At 41.2% G+C, this 26,866-nt stretch overlaps 1 protein-coding gene across 1 annotated transcript in view; it reads right to left on the reverse strand.

Moving 5' to 3' along the window:
• Positions 1-288: 288 nt before the first annotated feature.
• Positions 289-26,866, reverse strand: part of IQCM (IQ motif containing M) — a 76,186-nt gene continuing 49,608 nt past the window's right edge. Inside the window, exons 9-10 of the mRNA XM_028744559.2 lie at positions 17,058-17,216; positions 289-791 (exon numbers count right to left, since the gene is read on the reverse strand). Of these exons, the coding sequence (XP_028600392.2) occupies positions 658-791; positions 17,058-17,216 (293 nt within the window). The 3' untranslated portion in view covers positions 289-657. The remainder of the gene's footprint in view (positions 792-17,057; positions 17,217-26,866) is intronic.

Consider the following 26,866-nt stretch of genomic DNA (forward strand, 5'->3'; position numbering starts at 1 on the left):
GTGATGACTTCCATCAGGTAGTTGGCTCAAAAAACTACAATGGACACTCAGAGAGCATATCCAATATTTCTTGCTCTTTGATGAGGATCAAGTGCCAATTTATTTATAGAAAAGTGACTATTGAAAGGTAAAGGCTTTCCTTTACTGACCTTACACCGTCTTTTTGCAGATTTGGGGAATATATTGTTAAAGCGCTTGATGCAAGTTAGTTTGTTTTGAAAAGCACACAGAACAACTTTGAGATCAAAAGGCACCAGAAAGGCTGTAAAATTTCTCGGGCAAAAAACACTGACACATTTATTTGATGTTAGACGCTGCCATACAGAATACAGAAAGACAAAAACAAAAGAACAGTGCCTATTATGATCCAAACAAATAAGCATGGGATTTTTTAATTTTAATTTTTTTACACATTAGGTTTCTAAATCCTACTGAAATTACGGTTTCTAACAGTATAGGAATCTAGTGTATAGCATGGGCTCAAGAGTGATGTTTCTGTTATCTTCTGTCTACATCTGATGATTTAAAGATGAAATGCTTTCCATTGTATACTGGGAATTTTCATCAGAGGAAACTGAAGTTTGTTTACAATCCAGTATCTTTATAATCAAATTGATGATGCCATTTATTACAACTGGGCATGAATTGCATCCTATGTTAGACACTGTTCTCTGTTACAGCAGCAGCTTGGTTTGCTTCCTGTTCTTTGCTCTTCCTTTCTCGCATTGATGCAGCTACCAAAGCTCCAGCGACTCGAATATCAGCTGCCTTTAATATTGGATGTCCACCCACTGTAACACAAAATCAATAGATTTATTGGTATATTAAGAGCATACAAATGAAGATCCATCTCAATTGAGGACAATGCGGACAAAGGTTACTGTGGTGTGTTGTTTTGAGTTTGTGGGTGCCAAACTCGCATTTGATCCCTGGATCCAGCAAGCGTTAAAAGCTAGTCAAACCAACCTAGCTTCCTGAAGCCCTGGATCCAGTAAATGTTAAAATACACGCCAAGCTGGCTTCCTCTTGAGATAATGGGCCATTAAGAGCACAAAGGGGGTTACAGATGTAGATACATTCTGTATAAACTCATTCCAAATGTTGTCATATTTATCCAAACAAAGTCTATGTCTGTAAGAAGTCCAGTCAAAAGTTGTGAGTGCTGCCATATTGTTGATCCAGTGATTATCTTTATTCTTCCAATTCATCAGTATCAGTCTTTTGGCCACTTTACCTTCTTGACAATCCTGTGAGGACAGGTTTACTCTCCCAACGTAATCCAGTGAGCTTGCTGGCTGGGCAGGGATTAAAACCCACAACCCACTATGCCACAACTAGCCGTGTGTGTGTGTGTGTGTGTGTGTGTGTGTGTGAGAGAGAGAGAGAGAGAGAGAGAGAGAGAGAGAGAGAGAGAATATAAACTTTAGTCCCCATGGTCACTTTAAGATGCATCTTAAAGCAACTTGTTATCCTTGATTTTTCCATGAGCTATTTTGAATATAACTTTTTAGGAAACATTTTTTTAGGAACTTTTTAGGAAACTTTTTAGGCAACACAAAAACACCACCACCAAAAGCATAAATATTACTGTAAAATTAACAGAGAACACCCTAATAATGCAATGACTATCATCAAACTATTTGATAAAGAAATGATGCAGCAGAAAAGCTGACAACTAGAGGGCAGGAGAGATTCTCCAGACATAGAAAACTAGTGAGCCCATGTTGTGACAGCAAACTCTAAATAATTAAAATTGGCCGCAGTCGAGCAGAGCAAAAACCATGCACAAGCACAGTTGGAGCAGAAAGAGAGTTTGGTTGTCCTCACTTCAAATGCTTCAGGAATACTTCTCCCATGAAGATGTAAAGCAGAAGAGGAAGTCATAGAACCATTCTATAACCATTTAAATGTGGCTATCCACCAGAAAAGGAAATATTCCATCTAACTGCTAAAAGGCCAGACATCCTTTACCTTGGTGAAGAAGTAATCATCTCAGCAGAAATGAAGATGTAGCAACATAAAATTACAGCTTTCAGAAACTGAGTGTCCAAATATTGTGAGTGGCTATGAATATGTTCCCCCTGTACATTCCTGCTGACAATAAAGCTCTCAAACAAAAGCAAATTTGAACTGTGGATATGTAAGTCTGCAGTCAATTTGTTCTTCACAAAAAGAAAATTGTGAAGTAAAATTGCAGATATGTCCAGATGGTTGTGATTTACCAGTACAGTTTGAAGTGTCATTTTAAGGTCATCCCAGGAATGTAAACTGTGTTAAGGCTCTGAACTGAAACTAATGTGGCTTGTGGGCTAGAGCAACCAGATTGGTCCTGCAGCAGTACAGAAGAACAAGCCTTGCTTAGGAAGAATCTGCATGGCTTCTGTAAAGGTGGCTGTTTCCTCACTAATCTTTTAGAATTCTTTGATGTGTCATTAAGCATTTAGATTGGGCTAAGAAGATTACATTTGTATTCAAAGATGAGAACATTTCCCCAATAATATTAAGTGGGATTGGTGCCATTTTACTTTATAAGGAAAGAAACTAGGAGGACGCACCATTTTAAAATATTTTTTATAAGAATGGCATGGGAAAGTGAATAAGGAATATTCAGTGTTCAGTACTTCAAAACACTCTTCTCCTTCTTCTTGTTCTTTGGCGATCTTCGTAGCCTAGTAAGATTGTCTTCCATAAAACACAGTTTTAACAATGAGTCTGTAAGTGCCTGTGGAGGCCAATTCTGGAACCACACGTCCTTCAAAACACTACACCACAACCATCCAATGAGACTGATTAAACATACAAAATAGAAGCATTTCTTCATGCAATACATTAATAATATGGTTGACACACCCCGCCCCCCGCCCCCCGCCCCCCGGTTGCTGTGATAGGCAGTAGGTTAGATGGGTTTAAAAAGGAATGACACATTTATGCACAAGGGGTCTAATCAGTTCAGATTCATCATGATATCAAAAAAATGGAACCTTCACATTCTGGAGCAACCCACCCCTGTTTAGCAGATGCCGTTATTATATCTGATTTGCAAATTTCCAGGGACATTTGTTTGAAGAGTGTCATGGGGTAAAGTGCTGGACTATGTGGGATCTTGGCCCAAGTTAGCAGTTTTCTAACACAAAAAAGTCTCTGTAAAAAGCACCCTAAGCCAAAGGGGGAAGCTAGAAACCAGAATGATGAAAGAATAAAGGAAAGGAAACAGATGGAAGACATAACTGGAAGAAGCCACAGACTGAAAAACCTCTTTTGGCAGTATGCGTGGAAAACCTAACAGAACTGCATAAAAGATTCTAGTTACAGTTATGAAGTTATAATCTGTTACCACCTTCTATTCTCTCTGAGAGAGAGAGAGAGAGAGAGAGAGAGAGAGAGAGAGAGAGAGAGACTTGAGATATGTGAGAAGTAAATTTTACTTTGTGAAGAAATTAGTTAAAATTCTTACCGGGTATTTAGGGTTCAATTGAATAAATTGTTCATCAGACTTTGATGCGAGAATACAAAGACGTTTCAATTTCTAAGTGGGTTTCACATACTAAGCTGTTTTTCCACTGAAGTGGAAAACAGCTTGCTGTAAGTCCTGAATAGGATCTAAAGATCAATTTTCAACAGCAACAGAAAGGGGGTCCAATCTTTTCCCCAAACTCTTCCCCTTAATATTAAGGCAGAAAATGTGCTAGCAGCAGTAGGAGAAAGAGAGGATTCTCTCCCTTGCACCAATATTCCTCCTACACCAGGGTAGTCCAGTGTGCATGCTGCCCTTCAGGCCTTTCCTGGTGGCCCTCAACAATATTTGATGCTCTCCCCAAAAATATTTGATGCCTTCCCAAAGCCGGGTAAGCAAGGCGCTGGTCTTTGGCAAGGAGGCGTGAGGACTCTGGCAGGATCCTAAAGTCCACCCACCTCCTTCTCAAAGCCTAGGTAATGGCTGAGGGCTGGGTGAGACGTCAAATTATGGCCTTGCTTCCCACACACCATGCACAACAAGGCAGTGTACGGCCTGCGGGTTCTCTGTCAAAGACTCCATTAGCCAATTCCCCACTTTGCACTCTTGGATGCCACTGGCGAATACATATGCCCACTGCTTATAACAGCCTCTACTCACAGAGGCTACAAAACTATTTCTGTACAGCTTTGGACCAAGATATCTGAAAGATTGTCTCTTCCCCTTATATACACAACAGGTCACTGTTCTCTGTGAGAACAATTCTCTAGCAGATATCATCTTATCACAATGTAGGATTCAGGCCTTCGGTGTTGTGGCACCTCTCCTTTGGTATTCCTTCCCTTTTAATATGAAACTGGAGCCATCTCTGTGGTCTTTTTGATGCCTACAGAAGACCTTCCTCTTTCTACAAACCTGTCAAGTGGAGATATTTCCCAATCTGCATCTGGTTTGCAATTGATTGTTAATTGTTTTATCAATTCTTATGTGTGGCCCTGGGCTTCTTGGGGAAGAAAGGCAGGATATAAAACAAATATATAAAGATCCTCTTCGCAGATCCCAAGAGAGCCATCTACAGTAGCTATTCCTTCACCCCGTCTCCAGTGCAGAGGGCATCCATTGACTGCTCCTCTCTCACGAGCTCTCCTAAGCGAGCCTCACTTCCACAACACACCATGGCAATTCCGCCTACATCATTTGTGGGTGTGTAGGTGTACATGCCAACCTAGCAGTTCGAAAGCACGTCAAAGTGCAAGTAGATAAATAGGTACCGCTCCAGTGGGAAGGTAAACGGTGTTTCTGTGTGCTGCTCTGGTTCGCCAGAAGCGGCTTAGTCATGCTGGCCACATGACCCGGAAGCTGTACGCCGGCTCCCTCGGCCAATAAAGCGAGATGAGCGCCGCAACCCCAGAGTCGGCCACGACCGGACCTAATGGTCAGGGGTCCCTTTACCGGTTACCTTTAGGTATACATTTATCTATAGTGTTATTATATGGTTTTGTCACTAGATGGCACTGGACTTAGTTTATCTGCTAGAGTCAGAAGTTACCTGTTGCTATTCTATTTTTGCTTAAGAGAGGCAATCAGGAAATGTATATATTTCACCTGATGATCACAGGGTGGTTTACAACATAAAACGTGCAGCTAATGTATATTCTTAGCCTTCTGTGACACAGAGTATGTAAGCCCATGAGATGGTTGAGATGCCTTGGAAAATTCTGCTGGGATTTACACACTCAGTTTTCAATGCCAGCCACTATCTATCTTCTTCTTCTTGGTTGGTTGGTTGGTTGGTTGGTTGGTTTGCTGGTTGGTTTGCTTGCTTGCTTTATATTCCACCCTTCATCAACAGATCTCAGGGTGGTTCACAAGATAAAGGCTCAAATAAAGAGAAACAACAAAGCAATAACCTACCACCCACCTCTGGGACACAAGGCAGGCACCACCAAACGCTTAGGGTTTCTTGCATATGGCAGGTGTGAGCAAACTCCCTTCTCATGTGTTAGCAAAGTCACTTAAATAACAAAGAAAGAGTCCAGACACACGTCTCTAATATTGTCTCCTCCACTGTGGTGAGATATATTGGAGTATTATTTAAACCACATCCACTTCTGTGACAATCCATAACTAGCCACCCCATTTGGGGAGAGTGAGTTGATCCTTAAGCTAAAAAAAGTAGCTGTTTTATATAGTTGAAAAGGTAACCCATTTGAAAATGTATTAATGAAAAATGCTAAAATTCTATTAATCTTAATAGGATATCTACAAGGAAATTCAACGCTTAGTAAGGACACAGCACAGCATTTAGAATGTATTAGCAAGAGGAGAAAAAAAGTAAAGACTTGTTATTCTTTAAGCAACTCAAATGCAAGATAAGATCTCTATTTATTAAGAAATAAGGTGATAGGTTGTGTAGCACTAATTAGCAAATAATTTGGAACAGAATAGCAAGGCATGACTTTGGCTCCAGTGCAGTTCTTATGCCAAAGTATCTTGTATATATTATCACTTGTTCTAGTACAAAGTCAACAAACAATTCAGGCCAGCTCAGGCATGCATACATAAATACACTAATTTTTGTATGCCTCTTCTTTCTATATTTTCCCAATGAGAAACTTTGCCATTGAATAGATATGTCTCCCATATGTTGGGTGTTGCATCTCCCATTTTCGTCTATTTCCCCAATGATAAACTTTAGCACTGAGTAGATCATAAATTCTACGTCAACGTTTTTGTTGTTGTTGTTGTTGTTTTAAATGCAAATGATATTTCTGGATCTCTGAATAAGAGTTTAAAGCTGTGATGTTGGTGGCCATTTTTTAACCACCTTCACATTTTGAGATTTTCGGGTGGCTCACAGGACACAGGTGGCGCTGTGGGTTAAACCACAGAGTCTAGGACTTGCCAATCAGAAGGTCGGCGGTTTGAATCCCCGTGACAGGGTGACCTCCCGTTGCTCGGTCCCTGCTCCTGCCAGCCTAGCAGTTCGAAAGCACGTCAAAGTGCAAGCAGATAAATAGGTACCGCTCTGGTGGGAAGGTAAACGGTGTTTCCGTGCGCTGCTCTGGTTCGCCAGAAGCGGCTTAGTCATGCTGGCCACATGACCTGGAAGCTGGACGCCGGCTCCCTCAGCCAATAAAGCGAGATGAGCGCCGCAACCCCAGAGTCAGCCACGACCAGACCTAATGGTCAGGGGTCCCTTTACCTTTACCTAATTTATTACTATATAGTTTTGGGTGCTAAAATTCTGATGCAATCCAATAGGAAGTACAGCATATGAAAGAACATGGCTAATCTCTACGGATAAGTTTGCACATAATTCTGAAGTACTTCTGTCCATCCTGCAAAGCTGCCCTAGTTCCAGTAGTTTGTACTGCCTTGACATCTGCCAAGCAGCTAACCAATAATTTCTTTCCAGCCCTATTCTCTTGGCCATTCTGTGGCTCAGGCTGATCCCAAGCTGGTATCCACATCCCCAGGAACAAAGGAGATTCAGAAGGGTGGTGAGCATCATAACCTACTGTACCAGAAGAACATGCAAAGACTACTTGCTGACCCAAACCATTTATTAACAGGCGTTATCCAAACCTATATAAAGCATGTTTCAAAGACAACTTTCAATTGCCAAAAGAGAGAGCATGCAATTAGTATTTGAAATAATTGTGATTACATTTTGTGCTAATATTAGCATTGGGGGGAAAAGAACAACAATCTCAAATGGCATTATTATCAAGGCACTCAGCTGGTGACACAAAGCAGGGGAGGGCTGATCTTGATTGTTTCTTACATTATGATGCTCTGCACAAACAGAAACCCTTATATAAATGTAAAGTGCATCAGAATTAGTATTTATATGGTGGCATTGATAAGAATTTCATGCTTCCTTTGGGGTGTCTTGTCGTAACAGAAACAAACTACTGCAATATTTGCAGTGAGCATCCATTAACACAAACTTTCTAATGAGTCTCTCTGGTTGTATACACTGACAAAAGGAAGATTACTTTCTCCTTTCAGTGATTATAAATCTTCCCGTAAAGTTTTAGACTGTAATGTTCATAATGAAGAAAATGTGTCTATTTTGATCCAAGGAATTCAAAATGACAATCAGCCATTCACAATGTTGTCATTTAGATTTTGTCAACACTGGAATTAAAGTCTCCAAAGCCTTTCGTGTGAATTTGTGGCCATGGTATAAAAATGTTACGACTGAAAGTTACGACTTTTCAAATTTCAGTTATAGCATGTTTATCATACCAAGTGCATGAATCCACATATAAAGTACTAGAAGCCTTGTACATGGAGTTGTTTGGGAATTCTAAGAAACAACAACAAAAATCAGTGCAGTTTTGAAACCTGGGGTTAAAATCAGTGCTTTGAAAGTGTCAGCTTGTAATCTTGTTTCAAAATGTAGATGGAGACTTTAATTCCCTGAGCTTCCCACAGCTTCTGTATGCAAATCATACAACCCACAGATCGATTCATACCTGGAATCTGGAGTCACATCCCAGAAGATAGTTTAACTGCTACAGAAATAAGTCAAACTATTTGCCCAGCCCCCACAACCACCCTCCAGATGTTTTGAACGGCTATCATCTCCAACCATTGATCACACTGTTTGCAGCTAATTGGAGTTCTGGTCCGAAACATCTGGAGAAGGCTGAGCTAAGCTAATACTATCTACTCTGGCAGCATCTCTCAAAAGCTCAGGTAGACTTCTCTCCTAGGAATACTGTACAAGTGACTGAACCTAAGACCTTCTGCACAAACCATGTGCTGTACTAATGAACTACAGGTGCTTCCATATACTAGGACCCCATTTCCCCCCAAGAAAGCTTGGCGGGGGAGTTAAGGGAGGGGGAATAATGAATTATGAAAAATGCTAAGGGAAACTCACCCATCATTAATACTGACTGGATATATTCTTTCCTAAGCCTCCTAGTAATTTGGTGGCGCTGTTGGGGTTGCATGGGAGCTAACAAATGTCTGCTGTAACACTGGAATCTGATATGTTTTTTAAAGGGAAAAAATGAAACAAAACAAGCTGTTTCCTGTGCAAAATCTGTGGTGTCAGCAAGAGAATCAACAGTGTTAATTACCTATATAAAAATTAAATTTCCTTAGGCAAACACAATTGCTAAGGAACAGTGGCAACAGCAAGATCACAGGGCTATTTTTATAAGATGGCTATATGATTAACAGACCATTTCCCAGCCCAAGGAACTGGAAACTTCGCAAGAGGCTGGTTTGTTCGGACACAGCATTGTTCAAGCTTTAAAACAGAGCTGCTTTCCAGCTCTCCTTCTTTTGGACTTAATTCCACCATTTTGAAGAGTCCAAGGATCACCTTCCCTTAGTCCAGTTGGGGAATGAAAATAAAAATAATAAAGTCATTCATGAGATTACAATACAGTTCCTCTGAGCTATCTTCTTTTTCACTCAGAAAAACTTTCTTGTAAATGTAATTCATTCCATTTGCTTAGCAACAGCTGCAGTTTTTATTACTGTAACAGAAAAATATCAGATGTAGCCTTGAAAAGCAGAGTGACAGGGACTCTGGCATATATTCTGCCACACATACATATTAATGTAAATGGTCTGCCATTGCTATTTTTTGTAACTCACCTTTTAAAACACTGTATAGTTCAGCTTGCAATGACAGAACATTTCCCATTCAATCCATGCAGGAACAAATACCATACCATGCCACAGATTTTATCATTAGGAATTTCAACATTTAAAAAGAAGTTAGTGCAAATTTATTTAGTTAGGCCTCCATTACTGATTAAAAGCCCTGTTAGTTATACAATATAGTTGAACTTCTAGAGTCATGGAAAGCAGAATTATACCATATGTTGATGAAATCAGCCATTGTAAGGTCATATTTATGGCCCTACCATTAGGTAGAGTGAGCCATCCACCTCATGAAGTTGATTTGGGGTGTCATGAAAGGGCAGCAAATGATTAGTTGATTACAGTGCAAGACTATACTTGGCTACTTAGAATTAAACTCCATTATGAAGAAGAGGCATGGAAAAATCTGTGGGTAAAAGTGCCATATAAATATCGACGACAACAACAAGAGAAAGAGCCCTTAAAATTGTACACAGCTGGTATTTAACACCTAGATGCCTAGCTAATATAAAACCAAACTGTTCTCACATGTGTAAGAGGGGATGTTCCATTATAAGAACATATCAGCACATGTGGTGGGAGTATCCAGAAATAGAAAGATACATCTAGGTATTATTTATTCCAAAACAGTTCTAAACTTTGGATATATGCTTTGGAAGACTGATGGTTTTACAAATTAGTCCAAAACATGTCATTTGAACGCAAACCCCACTAAACCTAAGATTCATAACAAGAGTCCAAAGTTTTCCTTAGATTATCTAGTGGATGCATGGGCCCAGAAAAACTATTAAACTCTTGCTTCTTTAACAGATGATTATCAAGGTAAAATTCTCTCTTGGATGGTAAACCAGTCCCTGAGTCATATCAATTCAGGCTGCAGGTAAAGTGTCATGTGACAGATGTTCCTTCTAGTGCTCGACTGAAGTATTCTGCAAAGAAGTTTTGATGGGGCTGCAAATCACCACCCCAACCTCAAGATTTGATTAACCTCCAGCAATTCAGCAAATTCTCAGAATCTGGAGGAAATGGTCCTCCTTTGAAAGACAAGGAGGCCAAGGGCTTTGTCTTTTCTTTATTTAATGCAAGAGAGAGAGAAAGGGAAAACCCTCAACCACTTCATTTTTAAAGGTAAGACCATGCTCCTGCAAGATACCCCTCTCACTTTTCATGGAGGGTGAATGATTCTGAAAGTAAGCGGGGGACGATGCAGTTCAGCAGTAGCTCCTCCAAATGACACAATCCTTCAAGAAATAACACTAGTAAGTTCAACAGAGAGGGGTAACTGCGGCATAATTTTTGTTGCTCCTGTCTTAAATGGGAGGAATGTGGTTGAAATACTATGACTTCTCTGAAATAATATAGCCAGAAAGTTGGCCAGTATGATCAAGTGTAGTGCTAGGTTTGACCAAAAAACTGATTCAGAACGTCAGCTCTTTACCTGAAGGCAACTTGTAATTTTTCAGTGTCGTCGTCTTCTCTTTCAAAAAAAAGTGTTACTAGTAGCAACCTGGGGACACGGGTGGTGCTGTGGGTAAAAGCCTCAGCGCCTAGGGCTTGCCGATTGAAAAGGTCGGCGGTTCGAATCCCCGCGGCGGGGTGCGCTCCCGTTGCTCGGTCCCAGCGCCTGCCAACCTAGCAGTTCGAAAGCACCCCCAGGTGCAAGCAGATAAATAGGGACCGCTCTGGCGGGAAGGTAAACGGCGTTTCCGTGTGCTGCACTGGCTCGCCAGATGCAGCTTTGTCATGCTGGCCACGTGACCCGGAAGTGTCTCCGGACAGCGCTGGCCCCTGGCCTCTTAAGTGAGATGGGCCCACAACCCCAGAGTCTGTCAAGACTGGCCCATACAGGCAGGGGTACCTTTACCTTTAGTAGCAACCTACCTTACTATTTGTTAATAAGAAAGTATGGTATTTAATAGTGCTGTATTTAAAACTGATACACTTATGCTTAACAAAGCCATCAGTGGAGCAAAGTCAAAATCCAGCATTCTAATCTTGGAATCACACAAGTGCTCCAATATCCTGTTTCTAAGATACCAAACAGCAAAATGCAAAAGCCACAAACTTCACATATACACTAATCAGGACTGAACTGGCCATTAAAGAGATCTTGGGATTGTGGTGGATAGCTTGGTGGAAATGTTGACCCAGTGTACAGCAGCTGTGAAAATGGTGGATTCCATCATTAGAAAAGAGGTTGGAAATAAAACCACCAAGATCATATTTCCATTATACAAATATATGGGGCATCTGTGCTTCAAATATACTCATTATAGATAGCTCTAGTCACTGAATCCCACCCACCCCCCAAAAAAAAACACTACTGTGGAGCTGGAAGCAGGACTACCTATTTCCTCATTGTAAAAAAGGTAAAGGTACCCCTGCCCGTACGGGCCAGTCTTGACAGACTCTGGGGTTGTGCGCCCATCTCACTCAAGAGGCCGGGGGCCAGCGCTGTCCAGAGGCACTTCCGGGTCACGTGGCCAGCGTGACAAAGCTGCATCTGGCGAGCCAGCGCAGCACACGAAACGCCGTTTACCTTCCCGCCAGAGCGGTCCCTATTTATCTACTTGCACCCGGGGGTGCTTTCGAACTGCTAGGTTGGCAGGCGCTGGGACCGAGCAGCGGGAGCGCACCCCACCGCGGGGATTCGAACCGCAGACCTTTCGATCGGCAAGTCCTAGGCACTGAGGCTTTTACCCACAGCGCCACCCGCGTCCCGATTTCCTCATTGTATGAACCTTCAAAAGCTGCAGGACAGGCAAGGTGATCTTTATTGTTTGTTCCTCCTACCTTTGGAATGTATCTATACACAATTCAAGATAGGTAAATGCCCAGTAGACAAACTTGCATGTTATTTATTTAAAAAACAAACAAAATGGAATGCACTAATATACTGAAAAGTATAAAATTTTCTGATCATGATAATGTTGAAATTAATCTCTGGCAAAGCTGTAAGATCCTTAGGAAAGACCAAGGCAGAGATAACAACTGAAGATGGGAGGCATTGGTATTCTCCATGGTACCACAAATGTAACATGCATTTCACTTTGAGGAATATACAAGGTTATTTGCATGCTTCCGTCTCAGAAAGAGTGAAGAGGCAAGGATGTCACAGTATTATATTTATAGATGTGTTTATCAGGTGCAAGGAACCCAGCAACTTTTTCTCTTCAGATATATAGGCTATCATTATATAGCCCTGCAGTAAATACTAAATATATTTCCAAGCTCAGTTCCATCAAATGAATAGCAGAGTGGTGGAAATCAATCTTATCAGTTGTTTTTCTGTTCCAAAGACTACAAGAATGAATCACAGATTTGACATTCCTAAATTTATTGAATTGACTGCAGTTTTGAAGCTGTTCTTCTGTCTGATTAGTCAGGAAACAGTTGTCTCAGAAGGGGGAGAGACATACTACTCTTATTTCACCAGAATCATAATGGCATACTTTCACAAATGAATATGTTTTTCTCAGTGCTTGAAAAAAAATAGAAAATACTAATTTTTTATTTTTTTTAAGTCTCAGGATTGCTGGTAGTTCTGAAATTTGATTTAGTGGTTGTTCTTGCCCCGCTCACTTCATCACAGAGGAGATATCAGGTTCAGACCTCTGGTGCCCTTATGTTTCTCTGGACCAGGATGTTTGTCTAGCTTTTGCCAGTATTGATGTAGAGTTTCACCAGTCCTTTGTTTTCATGTAATGCATGCCGGTTCTGATTGTTAGAACCACAGATGAAAGATTTGGGTGTAAGAGTACAGATCTATACACCTGGACTCTGATCCAGCACATTTTGGCAGAAATTGAAGAAGTGTTCAGCAGTGGCAGAGGAAGCCTCTCGTGCACCTGGGGCGGCACACCCAGGGGCGGGGTGAACCGCCCTTGGGGCGGCATGGGGCGTGCGGTGCCCATAGGGAGGGACAGGACAGGGCGTCCCACCTGCTGTCCACCCGCTGCCTCCCCCCCCCCCCCAGCTATAGGGCGGCTGAGGCCCTGCAGTGCACCCCATCCCAGGACGGGATTGGCGGTGCCCTTAAGGAGGGACGGGGTGCCTGGCCTCAGCTGCCCTACCGCTGGGGGGGACAAAGTGCTACCATTTTGTCACCCCCATTGAGGTGACACCCGGGGCGCACCGCTCCCCCCTTTCTATGTCCCTTGTGTTCAGGATAGGTGGCTCTGGGTTGGGTATTTTCAACCTTTAACACCTTGTCCAGGGGCCCACTCAAATCAAATTTGGTTCAGAACCAATCTGAAACAAGCAGCTTCCCATTCTAGGCAACACACACCACATTAGCTCCTCAAAGAACAGTGGCACTTCTAGCATGTCTGTTTTAGCCAACTCCAGAAAAAAACCTCTCAGGGCTCTGCCCAAATTCAAACTGCAAAACTGCCTTCTTTTTTCTGCTAATTAGTAATGCTAATATTAAAGGGATTTCCCCTATCTAGATCACCTATATCTCGAGGGAAGGGGGTTTAGGCTGTTAGCCTCTAGCGCCCATTTTTAGTATTCATAAAAGTGACCTCTAACACATTCTTAGCAACTGCCTTCCCTCCCTTCTTTCCAGCAATCCACTGGAAATAGGATAACAAAGGAAAGTAATGAATTATTCTGTTTAGGTAATCCCCTTCTTAAAGTTGTATTAATTTTAATAAAAGTATAATGTTGAATCTGGGATGTCGAACATTGTTGCATTTGCTAAGATGTTTTAAAAGCTAAATTTGATTTAGGGGAAAGCTCTACAATGCTTAGTTTATGATGTTTAATTCATTTCTAGAAAAATAGCTCAATTATTTTTCTAATCTTATTATAACTTTACTTCTCTCTCCCAGCAAGATAATCAATATTTGTCTTCACAAGTCATTCTCAACAAAGAAAGCCAGGAACTAAAGGAATTCATATTCTTCCCTTAAAACTACCTCTGAGATTGGCATTGCAGGATTCCGCTTTGAGTTTGCCTCAAAGACTGATTACCGGAGCAAATCTGATAAATGTATGGCTGCAGCATGGTTTTTATGGTTTATAGTGAAAATCATTAACAACCAAATGCCATGTGTAATTGACAAGGAAATCCACACACTGTATTACAAATAAAAAATAAATTTAAACAGAAGTGCCACCGTATACAGCAGAGTAAAAATACAAGCAGTATCTTCAGCACGATAGAAACAAGACATAATTCTGAGTGTATGCAACTGACAAACACACTGAAATCAGAATTGGGCTTTATAAGCAGCAGCTTCATGTTTTCTCCTCATCATTCCCCTCATAATACCTGTCAAATTGCTCCTCCACTCTCCCCACAAGTGGCAATCAATGAATAGTAACCAGGCAAAAATCTCACACAGTTATATTCAGAGTTCCTGTAAGAAAAACTCCAGTCAGGGGACACTGCGGACAGAAGAAGAGTAGGAGGCCATTTTTTTACTGAGACCATTTTCCCCTCCCCCTCCAGGTGCCTGAGCCTTCCCAAGGTCTGCTCTGGAGAGTGGTGGGACCTTGCAGAACAGTGTGGTAGGTGGTACAGCAGGCTTCAAGAGGAAAAAGGAGACCAGGGAAAAAAATCCCCTCCCTTCTCCTTCATCCAGTAGGAATGTCCACAGGAGCTCAGTCCCTTCTGCAAATGGGAGGAGCCCTTTCATACGGACAAGGGCAATTCTGGATTCCACCCACAGTGTACTGATAATGCAACACTAGTTTTATAATACTTGATATTACAGAGGAAGAGAAAACACAGTTCTTGCAATGTTTAATCCCTGTCTGAGACTTGCATTTCAAGTAATCAGACCAAATGCTCTCTTTGTAAATACAAAATAGAAATCTGTAAATAAAATCCAATTGTTTGTGTGTACACACAACTGATGAAAGTTTACTGAAGTCATCAGAGCAGATTCAAGAAACACAAAAAGAGAGTCTGGAACTTGTGCCAGCGTTTTTTAAGTATCAAGAGTGGATCATATAACAAATGTCCAGTGCTATCTTTCCAAAAATGTTTACAGGGAGAGCAGTTGCTGTGCTACAGAAAGACTTTCTTTAATAGACTAATCTCTTTTCAAGGCAACTCCTGCAGTTCTCTTGTCAACTAGTTTAATAACCACTGTAACTCAGAAAGATACACTATCCAGTCATCTAGGCTGGAATTATCTATAACTACTTTCTGAAGAAAACCTTGCTGTCCACAAATGGTGTTAGTAAAAGCCCACCAGGCCAAGTTTAAGGGTGAGAGAGAAAGGAGTGAAGGTTCATGACTCTTGTTTTGAGAGACAAAAGACTATAAGAAGAGGCCTGTCGGATCAGGCCAGTAGTCCATCTAGTCCACAATCCTTTTCTCACAATGGCCAACTTGATGCCTATGGGAAGAAAGGAAGGAAGGATTCTCCCCTCCACTTCAACTAATGCTGCTTCCCCCACCCTGGTACTCTCCAGATTTAGACAACAACTCTGATAAGCTCAGCCAGCATAGGCAATGTTCAGGAAAGGATGGGGTTCTAGTTAGCAACATATGGAGGGGACCAAGTTGGGGAAGGCTTTTCTAATGTTTGTAACATTGCTACAACAAGTGGTCTCAAGGGGTCTGGGATCTGTTGTTTTCCCAAAATGCCTGCCGTCCATAATAAGACTTACAATGAGAGCCAGAGAACTATTGGGAGGAATTGCTGTCATTTCAGAATCTGTAATCCAAGGTGGGAAATTATGCAGTTCAGAAGCATCCCTAATGAGGAATTTGCTTCATATAAAGCTCATTTTATAATTTTAATTGTGGGGGCAGCATTCTTTGTTTAAATTATGTAAAGAAAATGCAGCAAAACACTTCCAGCAAATTAGTTGCTCCTGAGGTACTATAATACCTATCTCCTCCCAGTATTAACCCGTATCGCACAACAAACTTGGAACTGCTATATCATCACTCTTATGAAAAGAAATACAAACATTAAATTAATGGAATGAGGTGGAAGAAAATATATAGTGCCGTCCTAGTTTAGAATGCCTTTAACATGAAATTAAATTGTAAGGCTGTGACAGAAGCACCTCCATGAGTGAGAAGCCACTACTGAGAAAGGCCTGTCACAGGTCAGCACCAGCCATGCAGCTCTTAATGCGGGCTGCCTGAGTTTATTATGATACTGCTATTCTCTGTCATTTTCTCTGAACTGTAGGCCCAGTCACGAAATTAAAAGATGCCTGCTTCTTGGGAGAAAAGCAATGACGAACCTAGACAGCATCCTAAAAAGCAGAGACATCACCTTGCCAACAAAGGTCTGTATAGTTAAAGCTATGGTTTTCCCAATAGTGATGTATGGAAGTGAGAGCTGGACCATAAAGAAGGCTGATGGCCGAAGAATGGATGCTTTTGAATTATGGTGCTGGTGGAGACTCTTGAGAGTGCTCACTAGAAGGACAGATCGTGAAGCTGAGGCTTCAATACTTTGGCCGCCTCATGAGAAGAGAAGACTCCCTGGAAAAGACCCTGATGTTGGGAAAGATGGAGGGCACAAGGAGAAGGGGATGACAGAGGATGAGATGGTTGGATGGTGTTCTTGAAGCTACCAGCATGAATTTGATCAAACTGCGGGAGGCAGTGGAAGACAGGAGTGCCTGGCGTGCTCTGGTCCATGGGATCACGAAGAGTCGGACACGACTAAACGACTAAACAACTGTAAGGGAATCATTCAGAAGAGCATTTGTCCCTCTTACAGTGAAAATTTAAAAGTTTGCCCCAACTCCTCTGCTAACTGAAATTCAAATATTTATAAAGATATACTATCCTTTAAACAAATTCGAGAAACTGCTTGTCCCCTTCTGTCTCCAGGAAGTGATTTTGCTGAAAAGCCTATAAAATACTAACTGCATCTAAACAGACTACATCAATTTCTAATCAAAACAGAGGTATGAATACAGATGTAGATACTGTACAACACTACTAGAAAAACCTTTGACTATTCAGAGCCTGATTTTATATATAAAATCTTACCTAAATATTTGTAACCATCTTCCCCATCGACTATTGGCTTCAGCCAGGTTGACCTGGGAGCAGCTGCAGTTATAAGCTTGAGACCACGAGGTGGATACAACATGAAGGTCATTTCAACTGCTTGAGACTTACTGATGCTCTTTATTTTTGAATCAGCACCTGAAAAGTGCAAAGGGCTACTTTGTGAAAGCAGTATTTTCAGAGTGTTCAAAGCATAATTAATTTTTAAAACTCACTGACACATAATAGCTACATGGGTTTGAAAAGGGGAGTAGCATAAAAGGCATGTTCATGGAGAATAGGTCAAGCAATAGCTAACTCTTAGTCCTGACTGGCTACAAGGATATTCCAGATTTAAAGCTATAGGGTCGTATCTAACATAGTACTATGTGAACATTCCATCAATACAAGGATTTCCTCTTGCTCAGTGGCATTTTTTGCTCCCTCTCCTCCTGTTGCGCGTTTCCTAAATCTGTTCTATGAACATTCCCCCAATGCTCTGGAGATTGAGGGTGGGATGCAGAGCATGCAGTGGAGGAGGAGATGGGGGAAAGTTCTGTTAAAACAAGCAAAACCCCTTGAACTGATGGCAATTGGGTACCACCCTTCGATTTAAGGCTCCCAATACTAGCTGCTAGGGAGAAATAGCAGAAGGGAGCTATTGCCATTTTGTTTATTTGCAAAACTAAATGTACTGTTCTCCTTCTATGTGCTTGGCATGGCAGTAATTCGGGATCTAGTTGGGATGATGACGACAGAGGCATCACTGACACCCAAAATCACATCCTCAAATTCCAGCAATTATGGCACTAAAGTTGCATCTCAGGCAGAGGAGATTTTGTTTATACCACTTTTTGCAGTTCAAAAACTGCTCAGAGCAGACACAGCTAGTTCTAAACAGCAACTAGCAACAATTAACATGCAACAGTTATTTTTTTTAAAAAAACAACAACCCCACAATAATATTGCAGTAAGAAGACAGGATGAAGGGCAACAAAATCTGCATTGTCCTATGGAAGCAAGAAAATAATTAGCCTGGGCCTTATAAAAAGCTAAATATAAATTATATAGATAAATAAATAAATATAGCTTATTTAAAAGAGCAGAAGATGTTTTAAGGGTCAGAGCTGGGATAAAGTCTGTGATTTAGAGTTTGTAGCTGAAGTGTGAGTTTAATAGACAGGCTCTGGTGCTTGCTGAAATAATACGGTTTTCTGAGGTTCATGTTCACTGGTTAGTATGTTTGCCACTAATGGTCAGTAGCAGTTTTGTTCTTCTAATGGGTGTCTCCTCGATTGCATGGGGCTTTAGACAGAGTGCGTGTTCACAGTGGAGACAATGGCTTGTAAAATGTAAAAGCGCTGAGGTTTTAAACGTTTTTTTGAGTAAAACCTTGACCATCTGTTAATGAGCATTCCATGTGTTTCCATAGTTTGACAGCATGTATAACAATTTATTTCCCTGATTTGCATTTTTAGATTTCCTCAATGCACTTTTCTTTACATTTTATATGGTTTGGTGGTTTCAAGAGGCGATAACAATGTTGTCCAATTATTGTTATTCTTATCTTTGTTTATAGCTCCTGGTGAAGGAGTTTCAACTAACTCTGCAATGTGTGAGCCAAACAAGCACCCCATTACATTAAGCACCAGAACCTGTCTGCTCTCTAGTCTACTGACCCTGGTGCTTTTCCCATCTTCCTGCTCACCTCCATCCCTAAGTGTCATGCTAAGTGTCAGCAGCAGATAGCGAGGTAAACTGAGGCAGGACATTCTGTAACTGTGATTTCTATTCCTTGCATTATGCCAGAAACCATTTTTCATGGAATAGGATGTTCCCAACTGTGGCGTTTGTATGCAGCCCCCGGTCGTCTCACAGGCTATTGACCCGTACACCACTAATCCGCTGCCACCATACCAAGTTCTCCCCAGTAAATCACTTAGTCTCAGTCAGGTTCTCAAGTTAACAATGAAGATTGTATTTTATTGCAAACACAAATAAACTTTAAATGCATTCGAAACACTGTTACCCTCTTAGTCTTATTTTATCCTGTCTCTAACTCTTCTACGTCCCCTCACACAAGAACCAACTGCACTAATTGTCTCCCTATTTCCATCTGTCTGCCAACTGCTTTCCCAACTGCTTTTTCCCAACTGTCTAAACCTCTGACTAAGCCTTTTAAAAACAGCCTCTGGCTTTTCTATTGGTCTACCTATTAACCCTTTCTCTCCCCCTGTACAGACATTTCCAAAAGAACAGGCAAACGTCATACCGACCCTCACAGAACATTTGCATCATGTGACCTGCCCTGTGCCCCCTAACAGAGCTTGCTGTCCTTAGGCAGATGTCTCATCATGACTGATGGAGTAAGATTTAACTGCTACTCCAGTCTGTCTATGGAATGGGGCGCCATTTTGCCCCCTGCTTCAAGCATCAAAATACATTGGGCCAACCCTAAATACATCAAGTACTAAAAGGATTTTCAAGGGACGCGGGTGGCACTGTGGGTAAAAGCCTCAGCGCCTAGGGCTTGCCGATCAAAAGGTCGGCGGTTCGAATCCCCGCGGCGGGGTGCGCTCCCGTTGCTCGGTCCCAGCGCCTGCCAACCTAGCAGTTCAAAAGCACCCCCGGGTGCAAGTAGATAAATAGGGACCGCTTGCTGGCGGGAAGGTAAACAGCGTTTCCGTGTGCTGCGCTGGCTCGCCAGATGCAGCTTTGTCACGCTGGCCACGTGACCCGGAAGTGTCTCCGGACAGCGCTGGCCCCCGGCCTCTAGAGTGAGATGGGCGCACAACCCCAGAGTCTGACAAGACTGGCCCGTACGGGCAGGGGTACCTTTACCTTTTACCTTTTAAAAGGATTTTCAGCCATTCCACTATGACTAATCAGAATTGCCTTAGGAACAATTTCCAGAGACAGTTTTGGGAGATCCAACCATACATTTAAAGTACGTACAACCCACATTTAAAACACACAACTTTCCCCAAAGAAGCTAGGGGAATACATAGCTACAGTTCCCAGCACCATTACTAAAAGACAGTTCCCAGGATTCTCTGGTGAAAGTCATGTGCATTAAATGTGGGTTGGATGTGTTTTAAATGTATGGTGTGGATCTGCCCTAAATGTGCCATGCCATGCAATCAGCTCTGTTCATAAATACAAACTTCTGACTTACCCTTTCCTTCTCAGATTCCTTCTCTGTTTTAACAAAACTAAGCTGTTTTTGAATTTATGTCCAAAAGTTTTGGTCTCAATTGGTAGTCAAACTAGTTTTAAGAACTCCTAAATATAAACTTTGAAAATTTGTTATCACTAAAACAGAGGGTTCATTTACTTCGACATGAAAAAAGTGAATGTCATGCATTTTTGTCATGTCATTTTTATTGAACACTTCTGTTCATTAGTAATAAAAATTATAAACAGAGCAATTCATTCATCAAAGTGAAAAATTTTGTGCTCGTATACCAAGAAAAGGGGAGCCAAAATAGATTGTCCTAATTCCTAAATTAATGGAGCATCTGTTGCTTGGTTACAATGTTTTCTACTTAAGCAGGAATATAATAACTGCAAGCGTATTAATGAAGACTCAGAAGGTCAGCATTAACAGCTGAAAGGTGAAAAAAAATTAGCAAAAAAAATTATTCAAATGCAGGTCAGCAAGGGGTTGTGATTTAAGAAAATAAATAAAAAGTTAGAACTTCCAATTTGGAAATGCCATTCATTAAGCCCTATTCTTCTGTCACAATATAATCCCCTTTATGATCATGTAACAGAAGGGAAGGGATGATATAGCAATATGTGAGCATGTTATGCAATAGCTGCTCCTCCCAAACTCTGTGAAGTGTCAGTGAAGCTGCTGTAACTTCATAGCATTGCAATTTGGGCTGAACTGAATAACTGAAAGGCTCCTCTAGCACCTGAGGAACCTCTAGCTCACAGGCCTAATTAGGTGGCAGGAGGTGTCCTTATTTGGACCATGAGTACATTTTCTGCAACCCACACTCATCCGCCCCACACCAGACATCACATATAGGAGACTTATAATGTGCTCTCGTGTTTTTCTTGCCAAGTGGGGATTATATTTGGTGTCTTTTAAATCTGGTGTTAACTGCAAGACCTGCTGGGATTGGTTCCCACTCAGGAGGGCTTGATGACCATGTACCAAGTGTCATGAGTCTCATGGAGAGGTCATTTGGTGGGGGGTTGTTAGATCCTGAGGAGGAACTGTAGGAGATTGGGGAGTTACAGCTGGACCACCTTAGGAAGGGTCCTAGCAAGGTACAAGAAGTGAACTCGGGACCCCAAGAAGCATCTGAGCCTGGAGAGGGAGACAGTAGTCCAGAGGGCAGAGAGCTGGACCCAAGGGAGGGACCAGGTGGGTTGGCAGAGAAGTGGCCATCCAAATGACATTAAGCTTGACTGCTATGGAGCCACCTTAGGTACTTCCTCCTTTCAATGAGGAGCTCCCACCTTCTGAGATGCAGAGAGAAACCAGGAGAGAATGTGGCAGCTGGAGGGCAGTATATGGAATAACACTCTGTAAGTCTTGGACGGAAGTAAGTGGGCCACCTCTGTAATGTTAAAAACAGTTGCCTCCCCTCTGCAGAACACCAAGCACAAAATATATTTTCCTATACAGTACTAGTGCAAGGATCCCATAGGATCAGCCTTTTTATTTCCTAAGCAATGGGATAAGATAGATGTGGGTGAGCGATATTGGAAAATCAATCTTTTAAAAATTATTTTTAAAAATTGGCATTGTTATAATGAGGCTGTTATTGGAACGATATTGGAAAATCAATAAAAAATATTCAGTAAAGATAGCTGTGGGTGACCTGCATGTGGAGAGTTTTAAACTCTGTTGAAATTAATAGAAGTAATACATTACTATTTCGACCCATGTTCCCAATCACGTGTGTGTGTGTGTGTGTGTGTGTGTGTGTGTGTTCCTATTGCAGCTAATCAGTGCAATAATCAATCCAATCCAGTGATCAATTTTCAACTCTCTCTCCAAACCACATGAATTTCTTTTAAGTTTTGAGTAAAAACTGAATTACCTTGCCATGCTTCAGTAAGCCATGTGATAGTCGCAAGAAAATAGACAAAATCCAGGGGAAATTTAATTCCAGGTTCTAATATCTAGGAGCAGCCGTACTACCAAAATCACTAGCTAAAATTCAGAAACTACTAAAGCACAGCTAAGAGTCCTGGGGTGGGGGTTGGAAGATAAATAATATAATCTATCTGAAATAAGCCCAAAACAGAATGAAAATGCACAAACTGCCTGATCTATTACACTATAAAGCAGTATATAGGAATCATGATGAAAGATAGTTGACACATGAACTAAAGCTTACCAGAAGGGGGAAAATGCTTTTCTAAAGGCCCACTCTGACAACTCTGTCTCCACATGACAGCCAGGAATTTATATTCATGTTAATGTAGGAAGTCTTTCAAAATAAATTGTGGTGATTCCTCTTGCAAACAGGAGCCCCAATCCAAAGGACCATAACGAAGATGACACACTCACAGATTTTTGCTTAGCTAAAATCCCACTGATTAGCTAATCCTAGTTACATAATCCATAATAATATATTGTCCTCCCCAAAATAATGACTGCTAAGTCATTTCTAGAGCTGTGAGCAAATGGCCTCTCATAATTCTTCATGTCATTTGTGGATGGAGAAATGGGAAGCACCACTGAAGACTTTCCATATTTAAAAAAAAACAAAGAAGCAGAAAGCACTTAGAGAATATGCACCTAAGCATTTGGTTATAGCAAACATAAGAGCAAATCAAGAAAATCTCCCACAAATGTTAATTCTGTGGCCAGGGCAGCTGTTTACCAGCTCCATCTGGTACGCAAGCTGAGACCCTACCTGCCCGCAGACTGTCTTGCCAGAGTGGTTCATGCTCTAGTTATCTCCCGCTTGGACTACTGCAATGTGCTCTACGTGGGGCTACCTTTGAAGGTGACTTGGAAACTGCAATTAATACAGCTTGACTGGTGACTGGGAGTGGCTGTCGAGACCATATAACACTGGTCCTGAAAGATCTTCATTGGCTCCCAGTATGTTTAAAGCCCTAAACGGCCTCGGTCTTGTATACCTGAAGGAGAGTCTCCACCCCCATCGTTCAGCCCAGACACTGAGGTCCAGCGCCAAGGGCCTTCTGGCGGTTCCCTTGCTGCGAGAAGAGAGGTTACAGGGAACCAGGCAGAGGGCCTTCTTGGTAGTGACGCCTGCCCTGTGGAACGCCCTCCCAGCAGATGTCAAGGCAATAAACAACTATTTTACTTTTAAACGACAAGTGAAGGTGGTCCTGTTTAGGGAAATTTTTAATATTCGGTTGGAAGCCACCCAGAGTGGCTGGGGAAACCCAGCCGGATGGGCGGGGTATAAATAATAAATTATTAATTATTATTATTATTATTATTATTATTATTATTATTATTATTATTATTATTATATAAATGCACAATCCATAACATATGAACAAATAAACGCTAAGTCAACAAAATGGTGGGCAGTATTTAGAGAGCATTCTGAAAAATGACTTCCTTTGGTGGGTGAGGAAAAAAGAAAAATGTCAGGGGGAAAGTGCCTTCTAGGAGATTTCAGCTCAGCTGCAGTTTTCTCTAAAAACTTCTCAATGGTTCTCCCCTCACCCTTGTCTCATGGGATGTATAACCAAATAAGTTCAAAGGCATTACTGTCAAGGCTCCTGGCTGACTGCTGGTTAATAGCACTGAATAGTCAGCTGACAGGAGCTAATTGTTAGTTAGGAAACAGAACTTGGTCCAAGTGACATCCTGCAGCTGAGGAAGGAGCAGGTGTGAATGTGTGCATTTACATAGAGAGGGAATGATGTGAGTTGGCTGAAGACACCTTGAGAGTGCAGAGCCTCTATGTATGTTCTAATTGTACATGTTCAAATAAACTGAATATTAAAGAACATGCCAGTTCTGTCCCTATTTTCCTTACTTTAGAATGACATTGATCGACAGAAGCTACACATGTTTGATGACTGCAAACTTGGCGATAAATCAAATGACCAAAGTATTCCCCTCCCTTCAGTTGTTTGGACTGCAGCAAAAGATGGATGACATGAGAGTGATTTTCTCATTCTTCTGAAAGCTGTTACCTAGGTCATCTGTTAATCTTCCAATTATGCAAAAGATCATGAGTCTTATGGGGGAGGGGAGAGAGCAAAACATAGGGAGGGTAAAAGCACAAGAGAATCCATGAATGAATTACTTGAATCCGTGAATGAACGAAGAAGCGGCTATTGCTTAGAGATAAATGTCAAATAGATGCTGCAGTTCTGCATAAAGATCACAAAATTTTGTGCATCTCAGTCTTTGAATTAGGACCTATCCAGGAGCAGCAATTATAGTGCTATAGATGTTCTTTCCTATGAAGCAAAATTGTGGCAGACTAGCCACACAACCAATCACAATGCTGTTTTCTGGAGGCTGTCTGTGCTTTCGTCCATCCACGCCAATGGTGAGATGTATCCAGATTGAAAAACTCTCTGTGCCTTTATTCACACCCCTTCCATTCCTACATTCCACCAACCAGTAAATGCTGGAGTTATGAGTATGTGTACAGGTCACTGACAACCCCTGGGAGGGGGAATGGGGGCAGGCTATATAACATCTGGTATTCTGGAAAGTAGACCCTGAGGGAGATTAGGAGAATAGATAGCAGGAACATTCATTCATTCATTCATTCATTCATTCATTTTAATGTCATTCATCCAAAGATCACAGGGTGGTTCACAACCTAAAAATACAAAATGAGAACACAAAATACATAATAAAATGAAAACAAAAATAAACCAATAACCCTCACACCCACCCACAAAAACATTTAAATGGCTATAGAATGTTAATCATCCAAAGGCCTGGTTATAGAGAAATGTTTTTGCCTTATGCCTAAAGAACTACTTGAGGTAACTGTGTTGGTCTGAACCATCTGTCATGTTAGAGACCACAGTGACAAGCCACCTGTCAAAAAAGACAACATAATGGCTCAAAGTGGATGTCACTCAGCATGCGCACCACTCACTCTACCTGCCACACATAAAAGCAGTAAATCGTGCAAAACAATGAACATGTTGCTGAGCCAGTCCATATATTTCACAAATGTCAGAATTTCTGTGACAGAAAACAGCACTTTGAATTATGAATGTAATATTCCATAATAGGGTCAGAGTGAAAACGACGCCATGTGGAAGCATCTAGAAAAATCCAGGGGGAGCCAGACAGCAACTATAGTACTGTACTACCAAAGGTATGTATGGAAGGGCCAAAGACCTCCCTATAATAAAGGAATGTATTTAAACCACTGGGATTTTAAACAAAGGCCTGCTGTGCCTCTGGCCTCTTTGGGGCTTCCTCCACCCCCCACTGACATCCTCTTCAGGCTCTGTATAGCTACTATGGGACTGCACACAGATAGTATGTTACTGGAGCTTAGCCAGAGAGAGAGAGAGAGAGAGAGAGAGAGAGAGAGAGAGAGAGAGAGAGAGAGACTCCCAGTTGAAGTCCTTAAAATATATGTTGCTAGCAGTACTGTAGTTGAAATATATATAAAAATTAAAAATTGTCCAATAGCACTTTAGAGACCAACTAAGTTTGTTCTTGGTATAAGCTTTTGTGTGCATGCACACTTCTTCAGATACCAGGCATGCACACGAAAGCTTATACTAAGAACAAACTTAGTTGGTCTCTAAAGTGCTACTGGACAATTTTTTATTTTTATATATATTTCAACTGTGTCAGACCAACACCTGAAGCAGTACTATAGGTAACTGGGGAACAGAAGCAGAAAGTAAAGATGATAAAAAGAAAAGGATCAGCTAATGACAGAGAGGTCATGACCATGCAAATGTTTAACATATTATACCTTTGATGACTGATTTACTTTCATTTCCTCTGATTGGCAGAAGCAGTAGGTTTCTATGTCTTATGGAAATCAAATATATGCCTAACTACCAGACAGCTGGTCATTTATTTATTTAAACTATTTTACCATCCATTTATGGAAAGTATGAGTATTTTCAGAATCCAAGATTACCATGGGAACGAAAAAATTTGAATCCCTAAGGGTTGAAAAAAAATGGTTATGAAATATGGATGGCTAAGTATCCAAGTCTACAATAGCTCTAGTTTTATGAAAGTGTTGAAAATTGCCTTTTCAATACAGTGTTCTCTCTAACTATATTTGTCATGTTTGTGGTCATGCTAAGCTACAAAAAACCTGAAACAAACTCCACAGAATAACCTGTGAATCATCACTTCCTTTACCACTACTTCTATAATGCTTATCGAGAAAGATGACTACTTTCATTTAAGATTCCACGAAAGAAAAGGAGAATGCATTGGAGCTACATGAACTCTGAAGGTGTTGCTTGAGGAAAGACTGAAGAAGCTTTCTGAAGCAAAATGTTGGAAAACAGAAATGTGCATGGGAATCATTCCCTGAACAATTTGGTACTGGGATTCCAAAGAATGTATAAGCTTGGATTCCCCCCCCCCCCCACTAATAAAAGCAGTGCTTTTTGTCTATATAAAAAAAGTTTAGGGGTACTCTCATTTTCCTAATATTGAAATACTGCCCCTCAATGAGGCCAAACTTAGATTCACAAAATGTTTAAGGGTATGCGTACCCCCAGAAAAAAAGCAATGAATAAAAGCATTTGTGTTCTTAAAAAAGCATAGAAGAAAATTACCAGGAAGCTGACTGTGAACCTCTATTACCTGGGAGTAAGCGCCATTAAATAGGATTTATATGTCTACATATTAT

Source organism: Podarcis muralis, chromosome 9, assembly GCF_964188315.1.
Source record: "Podarcis muralis chromosome 9, rPodMur119.hap1.1, whole genome shotgun sequence".
Lineage (NCBI taxonomy): Eukaryota > Metazoa > Chordata > Lepidosauria > Squamata > Lacertidae > Podarcis > Podarcis muralis.